Source organism: Xyrauchen texanus, chromosome 23 (assembly GCF_025860055.1).
Source record: "Xyrauchen texanus isolate HMW12.3.18 chromosome 23, RBS_HiC_50CHRs, whole genome shotgun sequence".
Classification (NCBI taxonomy): domain Eukaryota; kingdom Metazoa; phylum Chordata; class Actinopteri; order Cypriniformes; family Catostomidae; genus Xyrauchen; species Xyrauchen texanus.
The window spans coordinates 40,602,299-40,629,527 of record NC_068298.1 but is presented as its reverse complement, the minus strand read 5'-3'; the positions used below and the strand labels follow the sequence as shown (position 1 = coordinate 40,629,527).

General features: G+C 38.6%; 1 protein-coding gene across 1 annotated transcript in view; it reads left to right on the top strand.

The window, feature by feature from the left end:
- The window catches only part of snx25 (sorting nexin 25), a 107,426-nt gene that overhangs the window by 16,701 nt on the left and 63,496 nt on the right, over positions 1 to 27,229 (top strand). The window contains 2 exon segments of the mRNA XM_052089067.1: positions 21,113 to 21,329; positions 26,786 to 26,958. Of these exon segments, the coding sequence (XP_051945027.1) occupies positions 21,113 to 21,329; positions 26,786 to 26,958 (390 nt within the window).

Here is a 27,229-nt window from a genome sequence, read left to right as displayed (position 1 = left end):
TGTTCTTTTTACGCCTCACAAAGCTTTCTGTCTGTGCTATGCAGACTTTCAGAATGCATCCTTCAACTAGTGAATTTGATTCCAGAAGTGCTGTAAAAAGTGCTGCAAAGCTTCCTGCCACTAGCTTCACATAATATTGTCTTTTAATTTGCTTTCTTTATCATTATTTTACACTAACTGCTTTGTCGTACACCTCATTGACTGAATTTAACTGCTGAATAAACTAGTTTCTCTTTTCTCAGAATAGAGCATCACAGTCTGGTTGCAGAAGTAAACGTCCCATTCATTTTCACAAATTATCATTTTTAATGATAACTTATAACCTGTAAAGACAGACCTATCGTGAGCTGTGAGGTTGATAACCAATGGTATACTGTATGCCACTAAAATAAAGTCTATTTAAAGATTAATTGTGAAATTTCAGATGAAGAACTACACTACCCATGATCCTGAGGGGAAAATCCACATGACACAAACAAGTCGCTCTCCCTGCACCTTTAAACTGCTTATATAAATGATTATTTTGCAGTAAACTCCAAATATACTATGTTTTTATACTTGATCAATTTTAAATCAATAGTTTTAAATTGTTCCTTCATTTATAATTTGATTCCGTCATTCGCAATGCTTCATGGGATTGTAGTTCATTTCCTCATAAAATAATATAAGTACACATTCTTGTACCTTTTGTCTGATTTTCAAAGTGTATTTTTGCTTCAAATCAAAGTTTGTAATTATGCGAGTGACATCAGAACTGGTTGGTTTTGTTCTTGGTTAAGAATTCTTTATGAAGGATTTTATGAAATCCTAATGGAAAGAATGAATTGCCCTTAGAAAATGAATGAATTTAATTACTTGGAAAAAAAATTATATATATATATATATATATATATATATAATTTATTGTGGGGCATCAGAAAATGGTTTGAGTTCCAGGGCTGAGAATGAATGTTATCAGTAACATTGCTAACACTGTTCTATATTATAGAGAAATACTAAACTGTAATAATGAGCCTTTAAAATATACATTTTACAAGCGCACGCACGAAGCGAGCCGCAGCAGTAATGATTCTGAATGTGTCGGAAAAACCAGCAAGAGACTGTCTGAACATTGATTTTATAAACAGAAATGCACATTAGAGTTGTGTCGACAGACGATGATCTCAGGATCACTGATGGTCAGAGTGATCAATGATATTTGGCTTCCATTAATGTATTAAATTATTATTATGATTATTATTAGGCTATTATTATGATAACATATATATATTACAAATAATTTGCACAGACTCACGACACCGCTTCTCTCCTCCACTGGAACTGGCTGAACAGTAAACGTAAAGTTGAATATAAAACTCAACATAAAACAAACACACACACACACACATGCAGCGCAGTCGTGTGCATATTTCGCTCTCGAGAACTGGTGTCTCCGGCCCGCCTTTATCTTGCTCTCCCACTGATCATCTGATTCATTGCCTGCTATGCACCCTCACGGCCCGGCCACGCCCTCCTCCTCCTCATCACACTCTGTTTTACAGATTAACCAGTACCGATAGTTACTTTTTGGAACTATCGTTATCTGAAAAAATATATTGCGATAGTGATGGATTGTTTTCATTTTTTTATCAATAAACCTCATCTGGAATATATTCATATAAAACTCTTCATCTGGTGAATCTAATGGCAATGAAAAGCTTCATTTGGTAAATATCTGCATATAGAGCATTTAACTGGTGTATTATTTTAGTAAAAAGTCCAGCGTTATGCACCATATCTTCATTTCTCTGATTATTATTGGATATTATATATTATTGGTTGTTATACATTTTTGGTTGCACAATAAACTGCTTTAGGGATTTTATATATTTTTCAACCTCAATACCTATGCCCTTCATGGTAAAGAAAGAATAAGATATTTTTTTATTCTTCAATAAATTGATTTGAAAAATCTATCGGTCGATTAATCTGTTATCTGCTGATGTTATTGTATTGGCAAAATCCACTATTGGTCGACCTCCACTTGAGTACATACTGAAAATGAATCTAACCAGTTGGCATGCTGTGTGATGTCACATGTGCACTGGTGTAATGGCAGCTTGGTATTCCCACCAGTATAACAGATGCCAACATTTTCTTAAAATTCTTGGATATTAGTGCTGAAACGATCAGTCGACAATTGTCGACAGAAATCTTTGTTGTCGAATAGTCGTCTGATTTTATTGAACACAACATGAGATCTTTTGAAATGCTAATGATGACGCAGGAGAGCAGCACTTCAGCTTGCACTTGATTGAGTAGAGGAAGAAATAACAGCTCACAGTCCAGACACACTCCAAACTTTCCAAACAAAAATGCAAAATAAGTAAATACAGAAGCAGTGTCATTGTGAAAAAAAGCAGAGCCATACCTGGTGTTCCGCTTGAGCAAAATTTGCTTGGTCAGAGCGTCTAAAAAGGAAACACTGCACAGTTATCTACAGGGCTGGACTGGTAATCTGGCATACCGGGCATTTTCCCGGTGGGCCGACGCACACGCCGAACTGCTCAACAGTTGGGCCAGTTGCAATGTAAAATCCCGGGCCGATTTCTCTTCACAGTCCAGCCCTGGTTATATACTGTATTTAATGCATCCTTTATTAAAGTTCAAATAATAAGGAAGCGGGCTGTATAAATAAGCACAACTCCAAACTGGCATTTGTCTGTGTGGTCCGAGCCGCTTATGAGTCTCAAGAAAAACCGCATGAGAGAGTTTCAAACATCTCGTGGCTGATACACTGTCTCGCGCGGAGACGCTCATCACTGACACGCTGCAGCTAGATTGGGTTTATAGTGATTGCTTTTGAATTATAATATGAGTGTCATGCGTGTATCTTATGCTGAAGAAAATCGGCCATACACAGCTCTATAAAGAAAGAGTTGTTTTTTTGTGGGATAAAGATGGATCGAAATCAAGTGAACAAAAAGTGAGAGGGTGTAGTCTTAGCCCATTATACAATGCAAAAAATATGTTTTTCATTTGTCTTTTTTGGTTTGTTTTCCAATATAAATATTTAAATCTCCTTATGTACATTTTCATTAGCAGCTATACTATAGAACAAAAAATTGTTATTGGAGAATTTTGAATATAATATTTAATTAATTTTAATATTGAAATATTTGAAAATATTGAAAAATCCTTAAAACAAGATACATTTACATGAGAAGCAGCATATAAGATATTTGGAATTGCTTTTAGAGCAAATATCTTGAATAGGAGTATATTATTTCTTTACCGCACTGACAGAAGTATGAATAAGGAAAAAATACACTTATATTCTGTTAAAGCAAGTCTAAATATCTTATGTTGCTTCTCAATTATATGTATCTTGTTTTAAGCATTTGTTTTGACAATTTGAAATGGAAAACAAGAGAAACATTTGAAAACAATACGAGTTTTGCAGTGAAATGTTTAAAGAAACCCTTTAATTCAGTGAATGTCATTAAGAGGTATTTTGAAAAGATGATTTTGTCCTCTTTATTGTTAGTAAGCACGTTTAATACAACCTTTTTAAGTCAAGATACAAGCTGAATAATCGGTTAAGAGCTGATGATTAATCATTGCAATAATTGCCGAAGAATAGTCGATTGTAAAAAAAATAAATAAAATTAATAATAATCGTTAGTTGCAGTCTATTGGATATATTTCCAGCAGTATTTTGTGGTCATAACAAAAAAAAACACACACTCTCTCTCTTAACTAATTTCTTGCTGCTGCATCTGACCATATGACCTGAAACAGCTGCTACTAACTGCATAACAGCTAATAGCATTCATTTGAATGAGGAATTCAAGCTCACTAATAAACGAGACAGGAGGGAATGAGATGTATGATTGTAATAATGAGTTTGCTGACACGCTCTGATCCCCTGTGAGTCTGGTACACAGGAGACTGTGTTACCAACACGAGCGCTGCTGAGCTCTCGTAGTAACAGAGGGGTGTTTATTCAGACTGGAGGCTGACATAGATCACCAATACACACACACACACACACACACACACACGCGCAGACAGTAATTTTCTGCTTCATTAGTGTATAGGTTCCCTTAGGTTAAGGGGTTTGTTCACTAACCTCATGTATGATAATAGAAATAGTAATGCTTGTCTTGGCAAACTCCACTATCAGCAAGATGTTTCAAAGTCTGTTCCACTCAAGCACTGTGTCTGAACCATTAGCTGCTTAACCACATTATTGACTCAGGATCAGGTGTCAGAGATTGCATAAATATGATTTAAATGATGCATACTTCCTGTAGGTCAGCCTAATGGGCCAAACTGACTCCATTAAAGAGAATAGAAGATTTGAATGACTAATCACTTAGTGAAATTTGCTATCAAGTAGGCGATGGGTAGGGAAAATATAATGGTCTGTTCAAAATGAAATAATTGTGTACTACACAGTATACTGTAAACCACCTACTATTTAAAAAAAATATTTGAAACGACTCATTATGCAAATATAACCTTTTACCTTTTCTGCAGCATAAAGTATGTATACTGTAAACTGTATGTTAATATTGTGTATAGGTATGTCGCAATTATTAAATAGTCATCTAATTGCGGTTATTTGAGATATTGAGAATTAATTTCACTTAAAATTCCAAACACATTTTAATGCCCAAACAAGGGAATTTTAAGTGAATGTATAAATGACATCAACGGCATGCTTGTATATCATTCAGTTGAGCTGTACATCAGACGTCAATCAGAGCAAGTGCTCTGATGTGAGCGCCATCAGCAGAGGCTCCTGCCAAACTCCAAAATATACGTGAACAAATGTAAACTTTGATAGTGAATGCAAACGCTTCGACTTCACTTTAATTGAATGAACCTGTAATGGCAAATGTTCTTGGTCATTGTAGGTTCATACAAACATACAACAGCGTAAATGTAAAATTGACCAAAACTAAAGTTTACCAAAAAGAGAGAAATTTAAGGATATAGAAATGTCATTTCTGCCATGTCATTTATAGACTTTTAAAGCCTTAAAGGAAATAAAATGTCCTTATTTTATTATTTGATTTATAGATTTGAAGTTAAAAATGAAAAAAATACATCTTAAGGTGTATGAAGCACAATTTATATGACAGTTAATCGTGAAAGCCCTAATTAACCAGTCATCATAATCGCAATTATTTGTTTGACAATTCATCGTCAGCCAAACTTTATAATCATGACAGCCCTATTTGTGTATGCAGGCATGCATGGAATACCCCGATGACAAATGTGCCATAATGTGTGTTGTATTACAAATCACACTGTGGAATACGGTATCCTTAATGCAAAGAACTGGAAATAATTACAGCTGTGATATTTATGAATATCTACCATTTTAACATCCATAAGAATTTGTAAGAATTTCGTCTGGTTATTTAATAATAGGCAGTATACAGTGTATAATTTGCAGTAATCAGTGTTTGAACTTTTTGTAGCCCGATCAAATAATTGAGTCCACACAGGTAAGGTGAGAACATCACAGGTAATATTATGTCTGGTCACACATGAAATGGAAGATCAAGTCAAGTGCATTTCATTGTAGATACAGCACAGTTATATATTGCACATTTTGCCAAACATCCAGTTACTCCAGAATAACAGAAAACTGTGGGCAGTGTACATACTGTATAATTCAAAATTAGTAATAGCAGTATATTATTAAGCTAGTCCAAACATAGCCCAACTCTCTATTATACATTTTACTCAATAATTATGTAGACTTCAAAGTGTGTTTTGGTTATGATGCAATAATAGATGGGTTACGTCTACGATAGATTACGTCTGCAGCGTAAGTGGCGGCGGTTGTTATTGCACCCCATGCTGGGTGTTTTCGAAAGGACTAATGACTAAAACCCATTAGCACAATCATCAGACGCCATGAATGATTGGAGAGTGCAGTTGTTTGTCACCCAGTTTGACTCCTGCATGCTTTTAGAATCTGAGTGACTGACCGAAATAAATATTGAAACGAGAGAGTGGGGAGATGTTTTACACATACACACACATGTTGTTTCAAAGCCGTCTGACTTTCTTCTGGTTCTTCCAATAGGTGAATTTAAGGATGTTCTTGTCGCTCTTTAACATATGAGTGTGAATGGGGGCGGGATCTGTTGAGCTCCACAATGACAAAAATTCCTACAAAATTAACCCATATAACTCTTGTGCTGTATTTTTTTTTTTTTGATTAAAATTTTTGATTCATAATCATAACAAAATAAAAACGCAACATATATACATTGAAACAACATTTAACCCCTCCCCAATCACCAACACCACCCTAACCCCCAATGAACACCCCTGTGGTCACAAATACACACACAGAAAGACAAACAAAACAATAAAAAAACAATCATATACATATATATATATATATATATATATATATATATATATATATATATATATATATATATATATATATATATAAAATTAAAAATAAACATCTCTCTCCAAAGCCCCTCCCAGAGAGTCCCCCAAAAACAAGTAATTTCCCCACTTCCTGTCAAACAAATTCTGAACCCCAGCCTTCTGCTTGAACAGTCCTCAAAAGCAGCCACCCTCCCCATCTCTACACACCACTCTGGAAATGAGGACACACTATCCCACTTCCATCCCCTTAAAATAATTTGCCTGCCAAACATAATGCTGGTCAGAACCCATGTTTTCTGTTTAACCTCAAAATATATGACCTCCCCATCGCCCAGTCTGGGGCAGAGTGAAATTAGAGTGCCCAAAATGCCACAAAAAGCTCTGAACCTTCAACCAAAATTCCTGGATCTTAACCCCCCTATTGATGAATACTAGTCCACACTCCCTCCTCCAGTACCAAATTAAAATATTTCTCCCATAAGCTTTGAGAGAAGTAGAAGCTCCGTCCGCCAGACTCTGAATTAGCAGGGAGTAATACACTGATGCCTCATGGCCTTTTCCAAATGAAGTAATCACCTCTCCCAGAGTATCTGCCACTTTTAATACATCATTTTGGGTTCCGCCATATGCTCTGGGCAATATTTAAATAAATGTCCGAATTAAACACACTTGACACATTTGTACATACCGATTGCAAATGCGAGATAATAGGGTGTAACTTAACTTCACCGATTAGTTTGATAGAATGGCTTTGCAATGGCAAAATAGGGGCAAGAACTTCTTATGTAAATATTAAATTGTAATCTAGGACGCTTACCATTCCAAATGAAGGACTTCGCCTTTGCTCAATACTTTATTGAAGCACCAATATCAGCCTCAAGTCTTTTTGTGTATGATGCTGCAAGCTTGACACACCTATTTTTGGGTAGTTTCTCCCGTCATCTTTGCAGGACCTCTCAAGCTCCATCAGGTTGGATGGGGAGCATCAGTGCACAGCCATTTTCAGATCTCACCAGAGATGTTCAATCAGGTTCAAGTCTGGGCTCTGGCTGGGCCACACAAGGACATTCACAGAGTTGTCCCGTAGCCACTACTTTGTTATCTTGGCTGTGTGCTTAGGGTCGTTGTCCTGTTGGAAGATGAACCTTCACACCAGTCTGAGGTCCAGAGCAGGTTTTCATCAAGGATGTCTCTGTGCATTGCTGCATTCATCTTTCCCTTGATCATGACTAGTCTCCCAGTTCCTGCTGCTGAAAAACATCCCCACAGCATGATGCTGCCACCACCATGCTTCACTGTAGGGATGGCATTGGCCATGTGATGAGCAGTGCTTGGTTTCCTACAGACATGATGCTTGCCATTCAGGCCAAAGTGTTCAATCTTTGTTTGTTTCTCATGGTCGGAGAGTCCTTCAGGTGCCTTTTGGCAAACTCCAGACGGGCTATCATATGCCTTTTACTGAGGAGTGACTTCTGTTTGATCACTCTACCATACTAGCCTGATTGGTGGAGTGCTGCAGAGATGGTTGTTCTTCTGGAAGGTTCTCCTCTCTCCACAGAGAAATGCTGGAGCTCTGTCGGAGTGACCATTGGGTTTTTGGTCACCTCCCTGACTAAGGCCCTTCTCCCCCGATCGCTCAGTTTGGCCAGGCGGCCAGCTCTAGGAAGAGACCTGGTGGTTCCAAACTTCCATTTATGGATGATGGAGGCCACTTTGCTCATTGGGACCTTCAATGCTGCAGAAATGTTTCTCTACCCTTCCCCAGATCTGTGCCTCGATACAATCCTGTCTCGGAGGTCTACAGACAATTCCTTGGACTTCATGGCTTGGTTTGTGCTCTGACATGCACTATTAACTGTGGGACCTTATATAGACAGGTGTGTGCCTTTCCTAATCATGTCCAATCAACTGAATTTTCCACAGGTGGACTCCTTTGGTAGGTACATCTCAAGGATGATCAGTGGAACAGGATGCACCTGAGCTAAATTTTGAGTGTCATGGCAAAGGCTGTGAATACATATGTACATGTGTTTTTTATTTTTAATAAATTTGCAAAGATTTCAAACAAACTTCTTTCACTTTGTCATAATGTTTTTTTTGTGTTTTGTTTTTTAGAATTTTGAGGAATATAATGAATTTATTCCATTTTGGAATAAGGCTGTAACATAACAAAATGTGGAAAAAGTGAGGCGCTGTGTATATTTTCCGGATGCACTGTATCCATTTGTTTGTACTGCCTATACCGCGTGTCTATAAAGTATCTTAATCCATCCAATGAAGTGTCTTTTTAAGATTTTGGAAATATACAGGAACAATCTCATTCTCTAATATGTCAAACACCATTTCGCTGTCAAAAGAGATGGCCGAAACCGGAGTCTGATCATTCGCCACACAATATTGATGAAACTCCTAATGTTATCAGAAGAGTTGCGGGCCAGAATAAACTTCACCTGATCTATATGACTAAGGGGGCTTTCACACTTGGTTCGATTGCCTGTTCCGAACCCGAGTTCGATTGCTCCCCCTGCCCCCGATGGACTGTGTTCACATTATATATTTGTATCCGAACCGCGGTACGCTTGCGTCATGAAGCTGCAGCTGGTGCGTAATCGTGTTGCTTGATAACCGCGAAATGAAAAGGCGTCAAAATTCAATGAATAGACTTGCCCGGTTCACATTTGTTCTTCTTTTTTTTAAACTTTGGTTTTGTTTTCAACATCAAGATACAGAAACACACTTGCGTCTGTCTGCCGCAAAAATACTGAAATCGTTCAAAAGACAGCGGGCTGTCCGCCGAAGACAATTTTTGCGAAGGCAAGCAGAAATCATCTCTCTGCTTGCAGTGCATGTGCGTCAATCCCGCTTTTCGTCAAGGTAAGTGTATACACACGCACGCACGCACGAAAGTAAACCCTTTCCGCTCATTTTGAAAGTGACGCGTGTGAGACTGACGACCACATTATACGTCATCAATAGTGGTTCACTTCCGCGGTTTGGTTCGATTGCGTTCATATCAGCAGTGAACCGTACTGGAGTTCACATGAACCGTACCCCAGACCACCTTTTTAAGCGGACTCGAGTACGGTTCACGGGTGCGCACCCGAGTTCGGAAGACAGCGTTCACATCATCCAAACGAACCGAACTCTGACGTCATTCGAACCGGGGTGCACACCAAAAGTGCTAGTGTGAAAGCCCCCTAAGAGATTAGTTAATCTGTTAGCCAGAATTTTTGACAATATTTTTACATCTAGCTGGATCAGGGAAATTGGATTGTAACACTTACTCACTTAGACCTTTGTCCTTTTTTTAAGAATCAGACTGATCTGGGATTGTGTCTTGTTTGGCGGAAGCATGGTTAGCATTCTTTAATGATTCCATATAAACTTCTAACAAATGTGGAGCAAGTTCTGTATCATAAGATCTAAAAAAATGCCTTAAGTGCCTCCCAAGCCACGCTCACAGAGGAAACCGAGGTCCTGTTGGTCTCTATGTAGACACTAATTTCAGCCTTAAGCATTTGTTGGAATACAGGGATACATTAAAGCACATTTCCAAGCATATTTCTTTTTCTCCATATATGGCAACACCTCTAAACTCACAAGGCTTGACCAGAGTCTAAAATCTTTACGATTGAACAATCACCAACAAGTCCCAAATGAGGGACTGGCATATAACAAAAACTATTTTAGAATAAATCTTATAGACTGATGAAAAAAATAATTTATAGTCCCTACCAGATGGGTTCAAAAGTCTCCAAATATCTTCAAGACCAAAGTCTCCTCCCAATTTTATATCATGAGGGGTGCCAGTTGTTTGCAACATCCCTTCAAAATCTATAAAAAGCCCTGATCATCAGCGTTAGGTGCGTAAATATTAGCCAAAATCAACATTTGCCCCTGAATTTCTGCTAAAACTATAATGACTCTTCCTAATTTATTTTTAATCTATTTGAGACATTTGAATTGTAGATGTTTACTTATCGATGTAATGACTCCCCTCCTCTTACTTGAGCCAGCATTAAAGAAAACATGTTCACCCCATATCTTCCCAAATTGTTCAGCTTCCTGCGGGGAAAGATGTGTTTCTGCAGAATTTGCCGTCAGATTGCTGAAGTCGGGTGCTTCTGTACAAATTTTGTAAGACAGAATTACACAACAGAAAATAATCAATAAAACAAACTCCAGCCAGTATAAGCACAAAAAAATGTGTAGATTCATCCACATAACTGTCCTGAAGGTGTGTTCCTCCACAAAACAAGCTCCAGCCACTAGCGGAACCAGCACAAAAAAATAAAAAAGGCAGTTCTGCTTTCTCAGGCAGTCAAACGAATGTTCAGTGAGCCGGCTATTACATGAGTGGAGCACATGCCCTAATCACTCTAATGATTTGCAAGAAATATTCCACAAAACAAACTATATCCAATAGACAAAGCACAAAGAACATGCAGGTACATCCACAAACTGTCCCGAAGGAGTGTTATTCCAAAAACAAACTCCAGCCGCTGGGTGGAACCAACACAAAAAGAAACAAGGTGCCCAGTTTCCTCGGACAGTCAAGTGAATGTTCAGTGAGTCAGGTCCACTTGGCTGCATCGAGAGCATCACACAATGACCTTCTCATTCCATTGACGTTATGAAGGACATCGCTTGCTGTAGGCATGTAATTTGGCCAGGCACATTGGTGCAAAAGCGACCTTCCGTTGATGTAAGAGTTTCTTGATCACATTTCTCTCTTGTCGAATTTGCAAAGTCTGGGAACAAGAACATGTTGTGGTTCTTCCAAGAAAGCCTTCATTTACTCCTCGTGTAACACAAGATCTTTATCAGATGATCTCAGAAATTTGGCCAGAATTGTTCAGCGCCTGTCTCCCTCAGCGGATCTCCGAGCCCTCTCGATTTCCAGCTTATGGCCTGTTATGTCAAGCAGACTCTGGAAGTTCTCGTCTAGGAATTTCACCAAATCTCGGCCTTCTTCGTTCTCAGGAATTCCAACAATTCGTACATTGTTTCGCCGGTTACGATTCTCAAGGTCTTCCAGCTTTTCCCAAACGCATTCCAAGTCAGTTTTGGTCGCTAGCGGGTTAGCAGCTAATTCCCTCTCCGACGTCTCCAGAAAATTTACCCATTTCTCGACGTCCCCCACTCTTGTAACCAACTCTGAGAACTTTGTCTCCATGACAGTGATCGATCGACATATTACAGCAAGATCCTCCAAGTCAGCAACAACCTTTGCCAGCATTGCCGACAGTGAATCTCTCCCATTGAACCATCCAAATTGAGTCCCAGGCTTGCAGCCTGCTGTTCAGGGGCTTCAGATTGAGGTTGTTAATGTCTTTTTAATGTCTCCAGAGCCCATTTGGGAATTCAATGTGCTGCATTTCAAGTCTTCTGAAGCCATATTATAGCTTTGTATGCAGAACAGAACAAAATTTCAGTTGTTCACTGATGATCTTCTCCTCGGCCAAAGCTTCAAAATGGACTGCAAAAGTCATATGAACTACAAAAATGGTGCATTGATGCAATCAACTTCAATTGCTATTGTGTCTCATGAAAAAATTTAATTGGTGTCAATGGCAACACATTTTCTTCAGAAGGTTTGAAATATATTTGTGTGGTCTACTATTTTGTCACTTTAACTGTGCTTTTTTACTATTTTGGAGCTTGACCGATAGGGCTGGGTATTGTGGTAGATACATTTTAGGCACTGACCATTTGCCTCTAAACTATTGAGTATCAAAAAATGTCTTGTCGTTCGGTACCAAATTTCGATACCTAAGGGGTTAATCTCTTCAGCGTCAGTGATAAGCATGTGGCATGCTAGATGTTCCCAAATCTAAAAGTGCCGGTGATCGGCCGTGTTTAGGCATCAAGGACACACTACTGTAAAACATTACACTGGTTATGCCCAGAGTCGCGGCTCATACGTGAGGCTGTTGTGTGTATGCGTCCCAACCTCCATAGATATAAAATATGTGGAAAAGATCAAAGGTGTGGTTACATTTCACCAGGCTCTATGCCAACACCGCACAATGCAATATTTGCGACAAGATCGTTGCTGCCAAGACCGGCAACATGACAAATCTGATTAACAGTGCACGGAATAACATTAAAAGGAGAAAGTTACTCCATCTTCGACTGCAAGAAGACCGAGACGACTGCTGTTATCCTCTCAGCGTCCTGCCACAGAGCTTCCTTCAACATGCCCACCACTAGTGCTCCTCCAAAACTACTGATGAATGCAGCGGTGCTACGACTGGGACTCCGACAGGTAGGTTAATGTTTTGCAAACCAACAAATAAAATCGTCTAACTTTAACTAAATCGGTACATGCTTGTGTACTTGTTATATTAACGTTTCTGTTGCGCGGTGACAGTCCTATAAACTGGGACCTACGTAACATTAGATATTGTATGGCTATAGATGGCTAAATCGATGCTAAAAATGCTTTAAGGATGACAGTAACTGATCAAGTTTAACTCCCATTAAACTTGTTAAACCATACTTATCCTTAGGGTTGGATGAATTAACAGTTTATCTTACTTGTGTTTTTTTTTTTTCCCCTCTTCTCATTAATGTTATAGCCTCTGCCCCTGCCAACCCTGGCATGAGGAGACCAGACGGCTCAGGAGATGAGTCTTTGAGTCTGTAAATAAAGTAAACTAACTGAAAAATAAAACCAAAGTTTTTTTTAATGTAATGTTTGTAATCTTGTTAAAACCGATACCGGTTCCTAAATTATACTTTTTTCGATACCAATTTTATGAAATCTAAGTCAAGATATCATTATCAGTATCGAATTGTTTTGAATGATACCCGGCCCTGTTGACAGACATAGTCCCCATTCAATTTCATTCTATGTGAAATGGTGACCAGTTTATTATTATTATTCAGTGTTCAATGGAAAAAAGAAAGTAATATGGTTTGGAACGACTGGTAGGTGATGAAATGATGGCATTTAATTTTTAGTTGAACGATCCTTTTATAATAAATAATAATTGAAAGCACTCCTTCTCGTATGTATATTTTATGTATTGTGCTTGTGTTTTTGGTTAAGTTGTGTTTCCTCTGAATAATGTAAATGACTCTCGACTGTCTCAAATTTTTTTTCTCTTCACTTATACTTCATGGTTACTTAGTACTTGGCAAACATAACAGCAGAATAAAAGCAGAGAAATAGAGTTGTAAAGCAGAGAAATGCCTGCAAAGGAAGCTAGTGGTACTCTCTTTAAAGTCAGCTGCTCAGATTTGTGGAGAATTTTCAATGGATGAGGAGCTTGTCTCTGTTAAAATGACCCAACAAAGATGTCTAACTAACAGGCCAACGTGATCTTCATGTATTAAAATCTGAAATCTGAAATGAAGAATTTGAAAGATAACAAAATATTTACATACATTTCTCTTTTCAGTGGAGGTGTGAGTGGTGCTGGCCTGTGCAAAACTCAAAGCCATAGTTCTAGGGCATTCCCGGTGGTTGCTATGGCATTGCCGTGCAGTTGCAAAGGTGTACAGGGTGGTTGCTAGGTGGTTGCTTACTGGCCCAAGTAAGAAAAACAAAAAAAAACATCTCAATTTTATTCTGGTCTCTAGATATATGGCTTTTGTCTCTCCATCAATGCAAGTCTAATGGAATTTCACACTTGTGTCTCTGTGTCTGCACTGGTTTACTCTGTCATACCACACGGGGCTAGCTTGTTTAAATGTCTAACATGCTGTAACCCTAAGTATGAGCATGAGCAAAAGGGGAGACACAGGTTGGTGGTTAATTTCTGGTAATTTTGTAATTATTAATTGAACAAAAGTGTAACTACTAATTGTTCTCCTCCTTGCTTGATTCTGTCAAAGCAGTTGAAAGTTAAAATCTGTTAAGCTAAAAACAACTTCATTTTTATGTCTGTCAAAACAAAAATCAAATCCCATTCTTTAATAATACGAAGAGAGATTAAAAAAAAAAAAAAAAAAAAACGTTTTGAGGTTGGAAAAAAATGATTACCAAAATATGAATAACTATAGTCTTGACCAATGCAAAAAGGATTGTTTTAAAGTGTAGAAGCTCTACTTTACAATGCATGCAGGCATTATGACCAAAACTGAACAAGAGCTTTGAAATTTGTAGAAAAATCAGAAGTGAACTGAAAACTAAAGATATTAAGAAAACCAAGAAGGTGACATCATATATATATATCACACCGTATATTATGCAAGATTGCACATTTTATTTCCATATTTGCTTTTGATTCTTTTTATCACAGTTTTGTACAAATATACACACTTACATTCGATCAATTTATATGATGTCATGAAATTGCATTTTTAATAATGTTGGCTGTTGTCACTATTTGAAATTTCATACACATTATTAAGAAAGTATTCACAAATTTGGAACCTAATGAAAGTAGAATGAATAATTATATTATAAAAACATTAATTGTGCTACTATATCAAAACTGTATGATTGTGCCTTTTTAAATATTGATGTATTTACACATTTATTCCTCTTACTATATTACTTATTATTATATGCACTTGTGGGATTTACTTAAGTTACATTAATATGAATAACAAGTGCTAAATTGGCATTATCTCTTTAAGAGAATGGCTGCTTAAGAATAAGTGTTTATGGTTGAATGAGTGCAGCGTGCATTAATGAGAGAGAAGTTGCAAGGTTGTTTTTCTCTCATCCATGCAATGTATGAAATCAAAAATCTTTCTGAATTTGATCACCAACTGACTAATAACAGAAAGGAAATTAAAAAAGAAATGAAATGAAAATAGTGTCTTAATCTCGACTTTGGATACAAAATACACAGAACGAAGCAAAAGGAAACTTTTACCTGTGTAATGTGTATTCACTAGGTTGTACAATACATATTTGTACAAGTTCTCAAATAAAAATGTTCAAGCTCGAGTTTTGCAACACTTATCTTCTAACTGAGGTCACTGGTCTGTAGCCATGCTTTAAAAAGGAGAATGTTGTGAACAGTCCAGGGAAAAGTTTTACCAATGTCAGAGTTGATGTCTTAAATGCAATGTTAATGCCATTTCACTACTGAACTAAAGTTGTGGTGACCGCACAATCACAACAGATCCAGACCCTCTACAGCCAAATAAAGTCAGTTTCCTTCAGGGCGCATGCTCGTGAGGCACAACACTTCGTAACAGACAGACCGAGTCCAGCTGCTTAATCGCTAGATTCTTATTCAGTAAAAGGATCGCAGCAATCAAGTTATTTGCTACTACACAACTCGATCGCTGGTGAGTAAAATCTGAATATTTACTCGCCAGTGGCTAATAAAATCTATTTTGTAGTCGCATAGCGCAAAGTTTCAATCTACAGTTTCACTTTTACTACTAGTTTTTTTGCCAATTCGCATTCTTCGTACATATCACCCCATTCTGGGAAAATGGAGATTTTTGTTTTTTTTACCCACACCTATCATAAATCTTCTGAAGACATGGATTATACCACTGGAGTCATATGGATTACTATTATGCTGCCTTTCTGTGCTTTTTTTGGAGCTTCAAAATTCTGGTCTCCATTCACTTGCAATGTTTGGACCTACAGAGCTGAAATATTCTTACAAAAATCTTCATTTCAGTTGTGCTGAAGAAAGAAATACACATATGGAATGGCATGAGGGTCAGTAAATTCCTTTTTGGGTGAACTATCCCTTTAAACATGTGAGAAGGAGAGGTCAGTCAAGCATATTTACGGTTGTATCACTTGAAAAAGGAAGATGTCTGGAGGAAATGACACTGGAACGATGTCAGCTGGACTTCCTGTTGCTACGCTTGGGAAAGTCAGCACATTTTGAGGTGGCTGAGGCTATATATAGCGCCGCCTCAGCAGAGGGAAAAATGCATGTGTACAAGAACAAGATTTCAAGAACTATAGCACAAAAGGTGTCCGTGCAGCACATTCAGCAGGGAAGTTGTGCGACTTATCATCCATATAAAAGAGTCATCATAAGAAGGGTTTTCAACCAGTGCCTGTGAAAATATTGCTATTTTATATATTTACCTTTTTTTATAATTTGGGTAAATAAATAATGCAGAGGTTAAGGTAATACTATTTGTTGATGTTTTAATTAGGGCTGTCAATCGATGATTTTTTTTTTTTTATTGAATTAATCTCATACATCATTATTTGCTGAGAAAGGCCCCCAAATAAAATGTATTCCTATAATGTGTAATAATTCAAATATTTTTTATAAGTTTTATTTACAATAAAAGAGCTTGAGACTTTATGGGAAGTACAATGGTTTTAATTGTAAACCATTGTAAAAAAGTTGGGACTGTAGCCGGGCAAGGGGGATTTAGCTGCCTCACTCACCTAAGGTACTTTATGACCAATGTCATGTTTGCATATAGAGGTGCCGGCTTCAGGTGTGTAATACGCAGAGATGGTCCCTACCAATTTTTTTTAGCATTGACTGAGTGAGCCCAGAGTCCAGTCGCTCTTGAAGAAATATAAGAATTTCAGGTATGGGTCAGTTCTCTGGGTTTTGGCAGCAGGAAAACAACCAAATAGTGAACACTTTCCATTTCTGTGCGTAATTGCGTCTCGTAAACGGCACTCTAGCCTGTAAAATGGTGTTCATAACCGACTGAGTCTGTTATGGCACGTTTAGCGCGCTCTATTCAGGGGCCACACATGCAGGTTTCACAGCTTGGGTTGAGGATGCAAGCATCTATGGCCACCACTTTCCACCTGAAAACATGCCGCAGCATGACAATGACACTTTGCTGTAGAAAGCAGGAGCTGTCCAAGGTGCTATAGTAGCTAGACCACGGCGAGATATAGCAATGTGCATGCTTCCTTAGCACCTGGCATGCCGTGGCACACGACGCTTGAGCTAGTATTGAAGACGCCTCATGTAAAAGACCTAATGAATGATGGCGGATGCCGCCGCCATTAGCCCCAAAGCTTTTTGAAGCAGTTTCAGTGGAACTGTTCTCCCCAGTTTGATCTGAGACAGACACTGGCAAATGGCTTGAACATGCTTGCTCATGAGATCACGTGATGATCGAGCCTTCTTCCGGAAAGGTCCAGAGGGAACTGTGAGCTCTGCATTCTGCTTTATAGAGCTGTGCTTTTGCTGCGGGGGGGGTTTTCTAATCTGTGCTGGATTTGCGCTGAGGCGGCTGCCTTCGTTTGGGCCACGGCTTGCGCAGCTTCACCGGCGGTGACTTTTGCCAGCACTGAGACAGCAGGCATGGGGTTTTTAGCTAGGCACTGGCCCAAGACAAAGCTGGAGTGAGACTGTTGGGCTGAATTACTACTCCGTTTTGGCATAAAATGTCTCCTAGTCTTCGAGGACCACCAGGTTGCTCATTGATTTGCCAAAGGCCTGTGCAGTGAGTTTAGTGGCCCGCAGCACTAAGTCTCTAGTGTTTCAGAGCTCTCTGAAAGTCTTTTGGATTGTAGCCTTGCTTATCTTGGAAAACTTGGAGCACCACCATCGCGTGGAGTGCTGAACCAGCTTGGCCCGCTGCTGCGTAAGCTTTTCCAGCCAGTGCGGATGTTAGTCGACACAGCTTGGAAGAATGAGTGGGATGTGATTTCCACGCCCTGCTACTCGCTGGGCAAAGATGTGCCACTACCTCGTCTTCCAAACGGGGTGTTGGGCATAACCTTTGTCTTCCCTGTGGTCCACTTTAGTGAGGAGAGTGGAATCGCTGTGCGAGCGAGCTTAATAGGGTGTACGGCAGGTTTTTGTCAGTTTACGATCCTCCGTGAAAAAGGGGCAGATCTGTGGAACGCTTGACGATGTCCAGACTGCAGGAACCATTCATCAAGGCGAGATTTTTCCCATTCCACTGGAGGAGACCTCTCGAGAATGAGCTCTTCAACCGCCCTTGAAAGGATGTGAAGCATCTCCTTGTCAGTGGCATGTGCACGCTCCTTGGAACGAGGGCTCAGAACAAGGGCGATTCAAGAGCGAACGCCCTGAGACACATGCCCTAACAGTGACGGCAATCTGTCTCCATCTGACGCTCTCTCTGCATGGGTACTTGAAAGGGCAGGGATTAAACACCATAGCCAATCTTAGAATAGAAGGGTTTCAACTAGGTCCTCGGAAAAGTTATTTCCCATTTGCGTCAGTTTGACGCAATGTCAGGGGAACTGAAATGTATGGGAACTGTTTTGCATTGAGTTAGTCAGTGTGTCCAGTTCTCACAGGACTCATTCTTACGTTCCATCTGTGCTATTTTTAATTGTCGCTCTATGTACATGTGCCTCAGACGGATGTGTTTGGAGCATCTCGCTGGTATTCAGCATCATAAATGGCATATTTTTAGAATGCTGTGTCAAGTTTAAAGTAGTGGAAACTTTAAAAATCGTGTCTCAAGATTCCTGTATCCTGTATTTGTCCATCTGTTCTGTAAGTAAACAGTTGTCTTTCTTTGGTTGAGCTACTTTTGAGGTTTGTTGATGATCTATTGACGTGGCTCATAAAAACATGGTAGGAAAATGTATACTTTTATTAGGTTATTTACGTACGCATCGGGGGCATATTTAAAGGGAGAGTTCACCCAAAATTTAAATTCTCATCATTTTCTCACCCTCATGCCATTCCAGATATTACATTCTTTCTTCAGCAAAACACACATTTTTAAATGAATATCTCTGTTCTGTAACTGTTTACAGAGCTATTCCTTTAATTGTTTTTTTTTTACTCATTTTCTTTAATATCATAAATCGCACTAAATTAAAGCGATTTAAAGGGATAGTTCACCCAAAATTTAAATTCTCATCATTTTCTCACCCTCATTGACAGCCCTAGTATTAATGTTATTAATTAAATTTAGGCTGTAGCGTTCTTTATTTTACAGAATGTATTCTTCTGTGTATTCAAATATGTAAGTGCTGAGTAATGGGCTACTAATGAACTACATGGACTGACTAGGGCTTTTCAGACTGTGCTTAGCCCCGAGTTATAGTCTTTTTTTAACCTAGAGTAAGGCAATGTTTCGCACTTGTTATTTTCAAAAGAAAGTGTTCCTGTGAAAATGTGAAATTTTATTTTGGGGTGTAAGAATCTATCAGCATCTTTTTTTTGTTATTTTACTAGTTTTTTTATGACAGTGGTTACTTATACCACAGTTTTGCAGTAACAGTAACGGAAGTAGCAATGGTATATTGATTGGGCATGATGCTTACAGTGATTCTTAAAGGATAAACATACTAGGGTTGAACATTTTATGAAACTTTTTTTTTTATTCGTTAATGTTTATACATGAAAATAAATTAAACCATAACAATAATAAACTGGAAGTGGTGAACATCTTAAACAAAAAAAATAAATACTAGACACATTTCTTCAATCAAAGCTTTATTTATAAAAAAATTATTTTGACCAACAGTTTTAATGCAAATTTGAAAACATCAACATGTCATCAGAGAAAATGTCCTCACTGTAGAAGGAAATATGAAAACATGAAGTATGTGCATGTAGCCTACTTGAAATATTATTCAAATAATTACAAATGTGAGTATTGGCAACCTCTTTCTAGCAAGTCACTCCACTGTTGGCCATCTTTGGAACGATCTCGGGAGGCTATTTCCAGTCATGCCAGTGCAGCTCCTATCTACTTGAATGGAGAGACCAAAATCTAAAACTTTTTTTTTTTTTAACTTAAAGATTATGATCAAAGAACATTTTTCAAATAAACAATACTGGAAGCATAAATTTGTGATTTATTTATCTCATATTACACAAAATATATTTTCCCAGCTTGCATAGGCAATGCGCATGCACGTTCTTAAATTGATTGACAGGTAATATCTGTATCTAAAAGGTGATTGGCTCTTGTAACTGTAAGGTGGGACTTCCTTTCTACATCCATTGACCGTTGGGCATTAGAGCTTCTTGGTTGAGCGTTCCAGTTTCTCCCATTCATTTGAATAGAAGGGGCCCGTCTCTGCTAAATAATCTCTGGTATTGGTAATTTCCTTTTAAAATATTTTCAGTTAATATATTTCAGTATCTTCAGTAAATTCGTTTTTTGTACCTGCATGCTCTCCCGGTGAGAACTGATGTGATTGACAGTGTCAAGGATAGAGGGAGACCAGCAGATGAACAATGCTTATTGTCTTGTACTTTAACAAACTATGATGGTTTATGCAGTTAACGTAAAGTTTAATGCATAGAGAAATGCTCTATGATTAAATTGAGTCTGATTCAACTTTTAGGCTGTGATTTTTATTCTTCGTTTTGAACAGGAAGTGACATGCTGCGTACAATCGGCAGTTCGCCCTCTAGTGGTGAATGACTGTTCAGACTTTTCTCCATCTGCTATGATTACTGATCGCATTTGGGCTGAAATGTATTAATGGACAATCGATAAGCTTAATCGATCAAAATATTGACTACAAATAATCCACCAACTGTAATTCATTAACATTCCTAAAACGTACATTTTTTTGCATACATTTCTGTTTCAAAAGTAGCTAGTGACACTGATTTATCTGCAAAAACGATATAACGGTTGACCTCTACTCGCAACATGCTGTTTTGAAAACAATACCTTTAATTGTGATGAAGGAATCAGTTGTGGCACTTCCTAAGAAACACCACAGTTATAAAACGAAGGCTCAACCTGTCAGACTCCTCAATAACTCATCGATACTAAATTGACATTATTTCTCTCTGTGTGTGTTTGTGTGTGTGTGTGTGTGTTTGTGTCTCTCTCTCTCTCTGTGCAGTGTTTGATTACAGCTATAGGGACTATATTCTGTCGTGGTACATCCCCTTAAGTCGAGATGAAGGTCAGCTGTATCAGATGCTATCAGAAGATTTCTGGGAGATGACCAAACAGTTGCGAATGCGTTTGACTGATGTGGACGTGGTCAACCTGGTCTGTAATGACACTGTGAAGACCCTCCACACACACTTCTGTGACCTCAAAGCTGCTAACACAAGGTGAGACTACACAACACTTTTGGATTGGCTGAGACCAGTAGTGCTGCGCAATTAATCTGAGACACTTTTGAGATTATGATTACGGCTGTTACAATTAATCATGAACATGTTTTTTGCAGAGGTTCAGTTTTTACCAATTGCAGGTGTATCCATTCAGCTTTGCGAAAGCAATGGCGAATCGGAGACGTTTAAATCAGTATACTGTATATGCTTATCACAACCAGTCCTAATGAGGGAGTTGTAAGCAGTCTGATGCACAGACGCTTCATTTATGTTTAACGACTGTTAAGAGGCAAGAAAACATGTGCTTAAGAAAAACACTTAGCACTTTTTGCTTTAGGACAAAAGCAAAAAGTTGTTGATATGGATTTTTTTTTATTTTTTTTTTATTGTCCTGCGATGTACTGCACAACCGTACAATGCATGTAAAATGTGAACTGCTCTGTGGACGTAAAACTAAACTCTTTTACTGACAGCTTCAGTGATTCTAATGGAAAGTTCAAATATTGTCGAGTTTCTTAATTTGTTACAAAGTTATAAAAAATTTAATACCAGTGTATTTGTCATCGGCCCACCACTTAAGCCAGCGACACACAGCGACCACCGCATCTCATACATTTTCAATAAGAGCTGGCAACTTCCGGCAACACAAGTGATGGCGACTGTTGGCGACCGTTGGCGACCGGATGTGGGCGTGTCCAGCTATGCAACAAATTTGAGAAATGTTTAACTTTATGCAAATGAAGAGTGACTTTCAGGAGCGACAGTCAATACGAGAGATGGTAGAGCTCAAGTGATCCTAATATTTTAATTGTAAAGAAACAGTGCTGTTTAGACTTGCATATACTGTATAGATACCTTTACTACAGCACATGCACAAGGTTAACTGAAATAGAGTTAACAGGGTCCAACTTGACCAAATGGGTCACAGATCACCCTAATGGTGACATCACACAAAACAACTTAAATAATACTACATAAGACAGAGGTTTTAATACTACTAGTTAATTATTTATAACAACTATTTAAATGCCCCATATGTTCCCCACATTGTCCATTTTACACTCAACCATTTAAGTTATTAACGCTTAAAATATTCAGTCTATAAGATAAACACAGTGCATTCAGAAAGTATTCACACCCCTTCATTTTTTTGACATTTTGTTGTGTTGCAGCCTTATGCTAAAATGCTTATTATTTTATTCCACATCAATCTACACTTCATACCCCATAATGACTAAGCAAAAAACAATAGTTTTTGATAACTTTTCAAATTATTAAAAAGAAAGAAAACTGAAATATCATAACATTGATATAAGTATTCAGACCCTTAGCTCAGTACTTAGCTGAAGTTTGGCAGCGATTACAGCCTCAAGTCTTTTTGGTTATGATGCGACAAGCTTTGTACACCTGGATTTGGGGATTTTCTGCCATTCTTGTCTACAAATCCTCATGTGTTACAAGCACACGTTCCTTGGTCTAGGGATATGGGAAGGTGGGTAACCAATGTTTGGAGAGAGTGTGGGAGTGATCCTGTCTCCAGGTCCCAGAGCAACCGAAAATATAATAATTTGTTAAAGAAACAGTGGGATATCAAACAAAGACTTCAGGAGTGGAACCAGCCAAAATGACAAACAAAAGACATTCTTCCTATAGGATTTACAAAATAGCTTACCTATCGAAAATAAAAGGTAAGAAAACACAATCAGTTCCCTAACTCCCCCTCTATAAATAAACAGGAGAAAACAGAATCTTTCAAAGTAAATGGCATCCACCTGCCTACTAAAGAATCCCACAACATAAATGGGCTACACAAAGTAAAGCTGCTATAATACTAGTGTAGAAAATACACATACAACTGTTAAGTATTTCAACACAAGTATAAGCTGTACACAACCACAATATGACAAGATTATTGTTTTACTACTCACTTTAGCATAACAACTAGCACAATCTGCACAAATACTGGGACCAAGAGATGGAATAACCATGCAGGAGAAAGTATTCTCTGTGTCTCTCTCTCTCCAAGGTGAAGAGAGTTGTGGGACTCTTGTACTCTCCATTCCTCGGCTGAGCCAATCATAGGTAATGATCAGCAGGTGGCTTATTATCCTGCTTAATGGATAGCGAAAGTGACAACAAGGAAAGCACAGGGAGACACAACACACACATCAAACCACATATAAATATCACTATCACAATATACGTCCCTCGGGACATAACACAAGCTCTGTCATGTTTGATGGGGACAGTCGGTGGACAGCCATTTTCAGGTCTCTCCAGAGATGTTCAAGTGGGTTAAAATCTGGGTTCTGTCTGGGCAACTCAAGGACATTCACATGTTGTCCCTAAGCCACTCTTGAGTTGTCTTGGCTGTGTGCTTGGGGTCATTGTCTTGTTGGAAGATGAAGCTTCAGCCCAATCTGAGGTCCTGAACGCTCTGGACCAGATTTTCATTAAGGATATCTCTGTATTTTGCGGTGTTCAGCTTTCCTTCAACCAGTCCCTGCCGCTGAAAAGCACCCCCACAGCATGATGCTACCTCCACCTTGCTTCACTGTTGGGATGATATTGCGCAGGTGATGAGCGATGCCTGGTTTCCTCCAGACATGACGCTTGGAATTGAGGACAAACAATTTAATCTTTGTTACATCATACATCATCTGAGAGTACTTTAGGTGCTTTTTTGCTAATTTCAAGCAAGCTTTCATGTGTCTTGCACTGAGGAGAGTCTTCCGTCTGGTCACTCTACTATAAAGCCCAGATCGGTGGAGTTTTACTGTGATGTTTGTCCTTCTGCAAGTTTGTTCCATCTCCACACATGATCTCTGCCATCGGGTTCTTGGTCACCTCTCTTACCAAGGCCCTTATCCCCCCAATTGCTCAGTTTAGCTGGGTGGCCAGCTCCTGGCCACCCAGAACTCCTGGTTGATTCACACTTCTTCCATTTAAAGGATTATGGAGGCCATTGTTTTCTTGGGAACCTTCAATGCAATCAAAATAAATTTGTAGGCTTCCCCAGATCTGTGCCTCAACACAATCCTGTCTCTGATCTCTGCAGGCAGTTCCTTTGACCTCATGGCATGGATTTTGCTCTAATATGCTTTTTCAGCTGTGAGACCTTTTATTAGACCAGTGTGTGCCTTTCCAAATCCTGTCCAATCAATTGAATTTGCCAAAAGTGGACTCCAATTAAAGTGTAGAAACATCTCAAAGATGATCCAGAGAAATGGGATGTGCCTGAGCTAATTGTCATGGCAAAGGGTCTGAATACTTATGTCAATGTCCTATTCGTTTTTTTTCTTTTAAATAAATTGATCAAAAACCTGTTTTTTTTTTTCTTTGTCATAGGGTATGGAGTGTAGATTGATGTGAAAAAAATTTATTTGACCATAAGGCTGCAACAACAAAATGTGAAAAAAATGAAGGGATCTGAATACTTTCTGAATGCACTGTAAGTTCACAGAACATATATATTTGAGTTATGAGCCCAAAACTTGACATTTCAAATAATGTTTAGGTAAGACACCTTGATTTTTTTCCAGTAATGACAACATTAGGGTTTACAGAAGAAGCTCAAATCTAAAATAATCTTTTGGAAACTGCATGTTTAAACTCCCCAAATTGCACTATGGGGCATTTTTAGCTCAATTTAAACACCGTGCCCATTGAAAAAAGAAGCTAGTGTCAGAAGAACCAGAGGTACTAGAGCCGAGCGTTTCTTCATTTATACAAAATTGGTAAAATGAAAACAGTTCAGATTCATACTTTACTGGAATCGCCAAACTGTTAATAGAAGGGTTGTCCACAAACCTTTGGCCGTATAGGTGATATCAGCCTGTATTATATCATTTCTACATAGTGATAGAGAACACGTGTGAAGCCATCGAAATAACTAGTCAATCGATACAGTGTTCCTTACATTGTTGATGCTTTGCAATGACGTTGTGACAATAACTTTTGAAAATTTTGTAAAAAAATATACTGTCCTTAGCTTTTATCATTGCTTACGTAATGTCAGTTTCACATATCCTCTGTGAGCGGGGTGTGAGTGAGACATGAGCGAGACGTGAGCAGCATGTTTTCATTTCGGCACTGATATTAATAGATTACACCCTTCACATAGCAAGCTTGAGTCGTGAAGTGAAGAGTCCCTGACGTGGCAGTGAGCGGATAGTTTCGGCATTGAGCCTCGTGGCTCACTCTGGACTCAGTGGCTCTGGGTGTAGGGAACTCAAAAATAATCAGGAGATTATAGAAAATAACCAAAAGCAAACTAAAAATATTTAAGTCGAGCCTACAATACACTACAATCTGCATAAACAAACACAAATTAACTTAATAAAAGAATGAATAAATAAACTGTTTATGTAGCCTATATAGGGATATAGTATGGGATTTAAAATGACCAAGTTTGCTGATGAACGTAAACAAATGCTTGTTTTGTTGAAACAACTGCCCGCCGGTTTCGTTGAAGCAACAATGTACCTCATTTGGATTTCCATGCCCACAACAATGGCCGAGAAACTACAGATTGTGGAGGTTGAGCATTACAAAGTGCTGTACAATCCTCAGCATTTATTATACAAGGATGTATTGGCAAAGGAAAAGGTGCGGGATACAAGCTTCAGCAGATTTGTGCAGATGGTAAGATTTACGATTTGGTAATTTAGGCTGTAATGTCTGTCATGCCTTCATGTCCTAAAATACAGTCTACCTAACACTGTTTTTGTCAGGTGTTTTAACAGAAAAAAAATATGCAGTTATTTGAATGCTTTTACATATTTAATAATTCATGGGCTGTTGTGCTGACTCGACACAGGAACACTGTTTTTGCTCTCTGACTAAATGCAGACGATTAAGGACACAATAATGTGTGGGCGGGGGTCTATCTGTAAATTATTTATCATTGTGGTGTACATGTCCTCCTACTCATGTGCAAATGATTTCATGAAGACCATATTTGTTAGATTTATCAATTACCCCCTCTCAAAAAAGAGCTGTTTGCCAATATGAAAGCCCAACCATGCGTCCCGTCTCACTCACGGAGGATATGTGAAACCTGCGTAATGCACTGGACAGTAGAGAGCTCTTAAATATGTCTGACGTAATCGCTGTGACATGGCCTCGTTTATGTCTGTCTTCCTGAAATCAAAGACCAGAGATCATTTGAGATTTTGGAGATATGTCTTTCTAAAACGTGAGAGAAATATATAACACTTTCACAGGGTCAAACTGAGATGTTTGGTGTCATCTCCGAGACATTGGGTCCAAACTGTTTAGTGTACAGCTCTCATTGACCAAACCAATGTGGGAGGAATCTTGAAGGCACCATGTTGTGGAAACCGTATTTTCCTTGCTCTTCTGAAATTGGATTTGCTGGTATTATGGAGACATACTCCAACATTCACTCCCCAGGGACATTCAATTATCTTAATTGCTCTCTTTCTCTCAAGGCTGGAGGAAATCCCACGTCCGTTTCCGTTGAATCCATGTCTACGCAGTCCTGATGAGGAGCTACGTTTCCTGCGCTGTTGTGCTCGTCTACTCATGCTGCGTCTGCTGCCTGTGAAGGATGCACGCTCACGCAGCCTGCGACTCTTACTGGTGGAGGTCATCGCTACTAAAGGTGACCTGGAATTTCTTAATACTTTTGCTTCTGTCGCATTATATAATTCCAGACTGACTGGAAAGTTCAGTGGGGGACTTTGTGGGGGCCATGACATCTGTTGCAGGGCTCCCTGTTCTTCTATTCTAATCTTTGTAATTGCAAAAGTAATGTTTGAGAGTCTAAAATGTATATTACCTATTGACACTACAGCTAAAGATATAAATACCCATCTTAAGACAAATGCTTTTGTGAAACGTCTTATTGCACAGTACTATACAAAATGACAAGC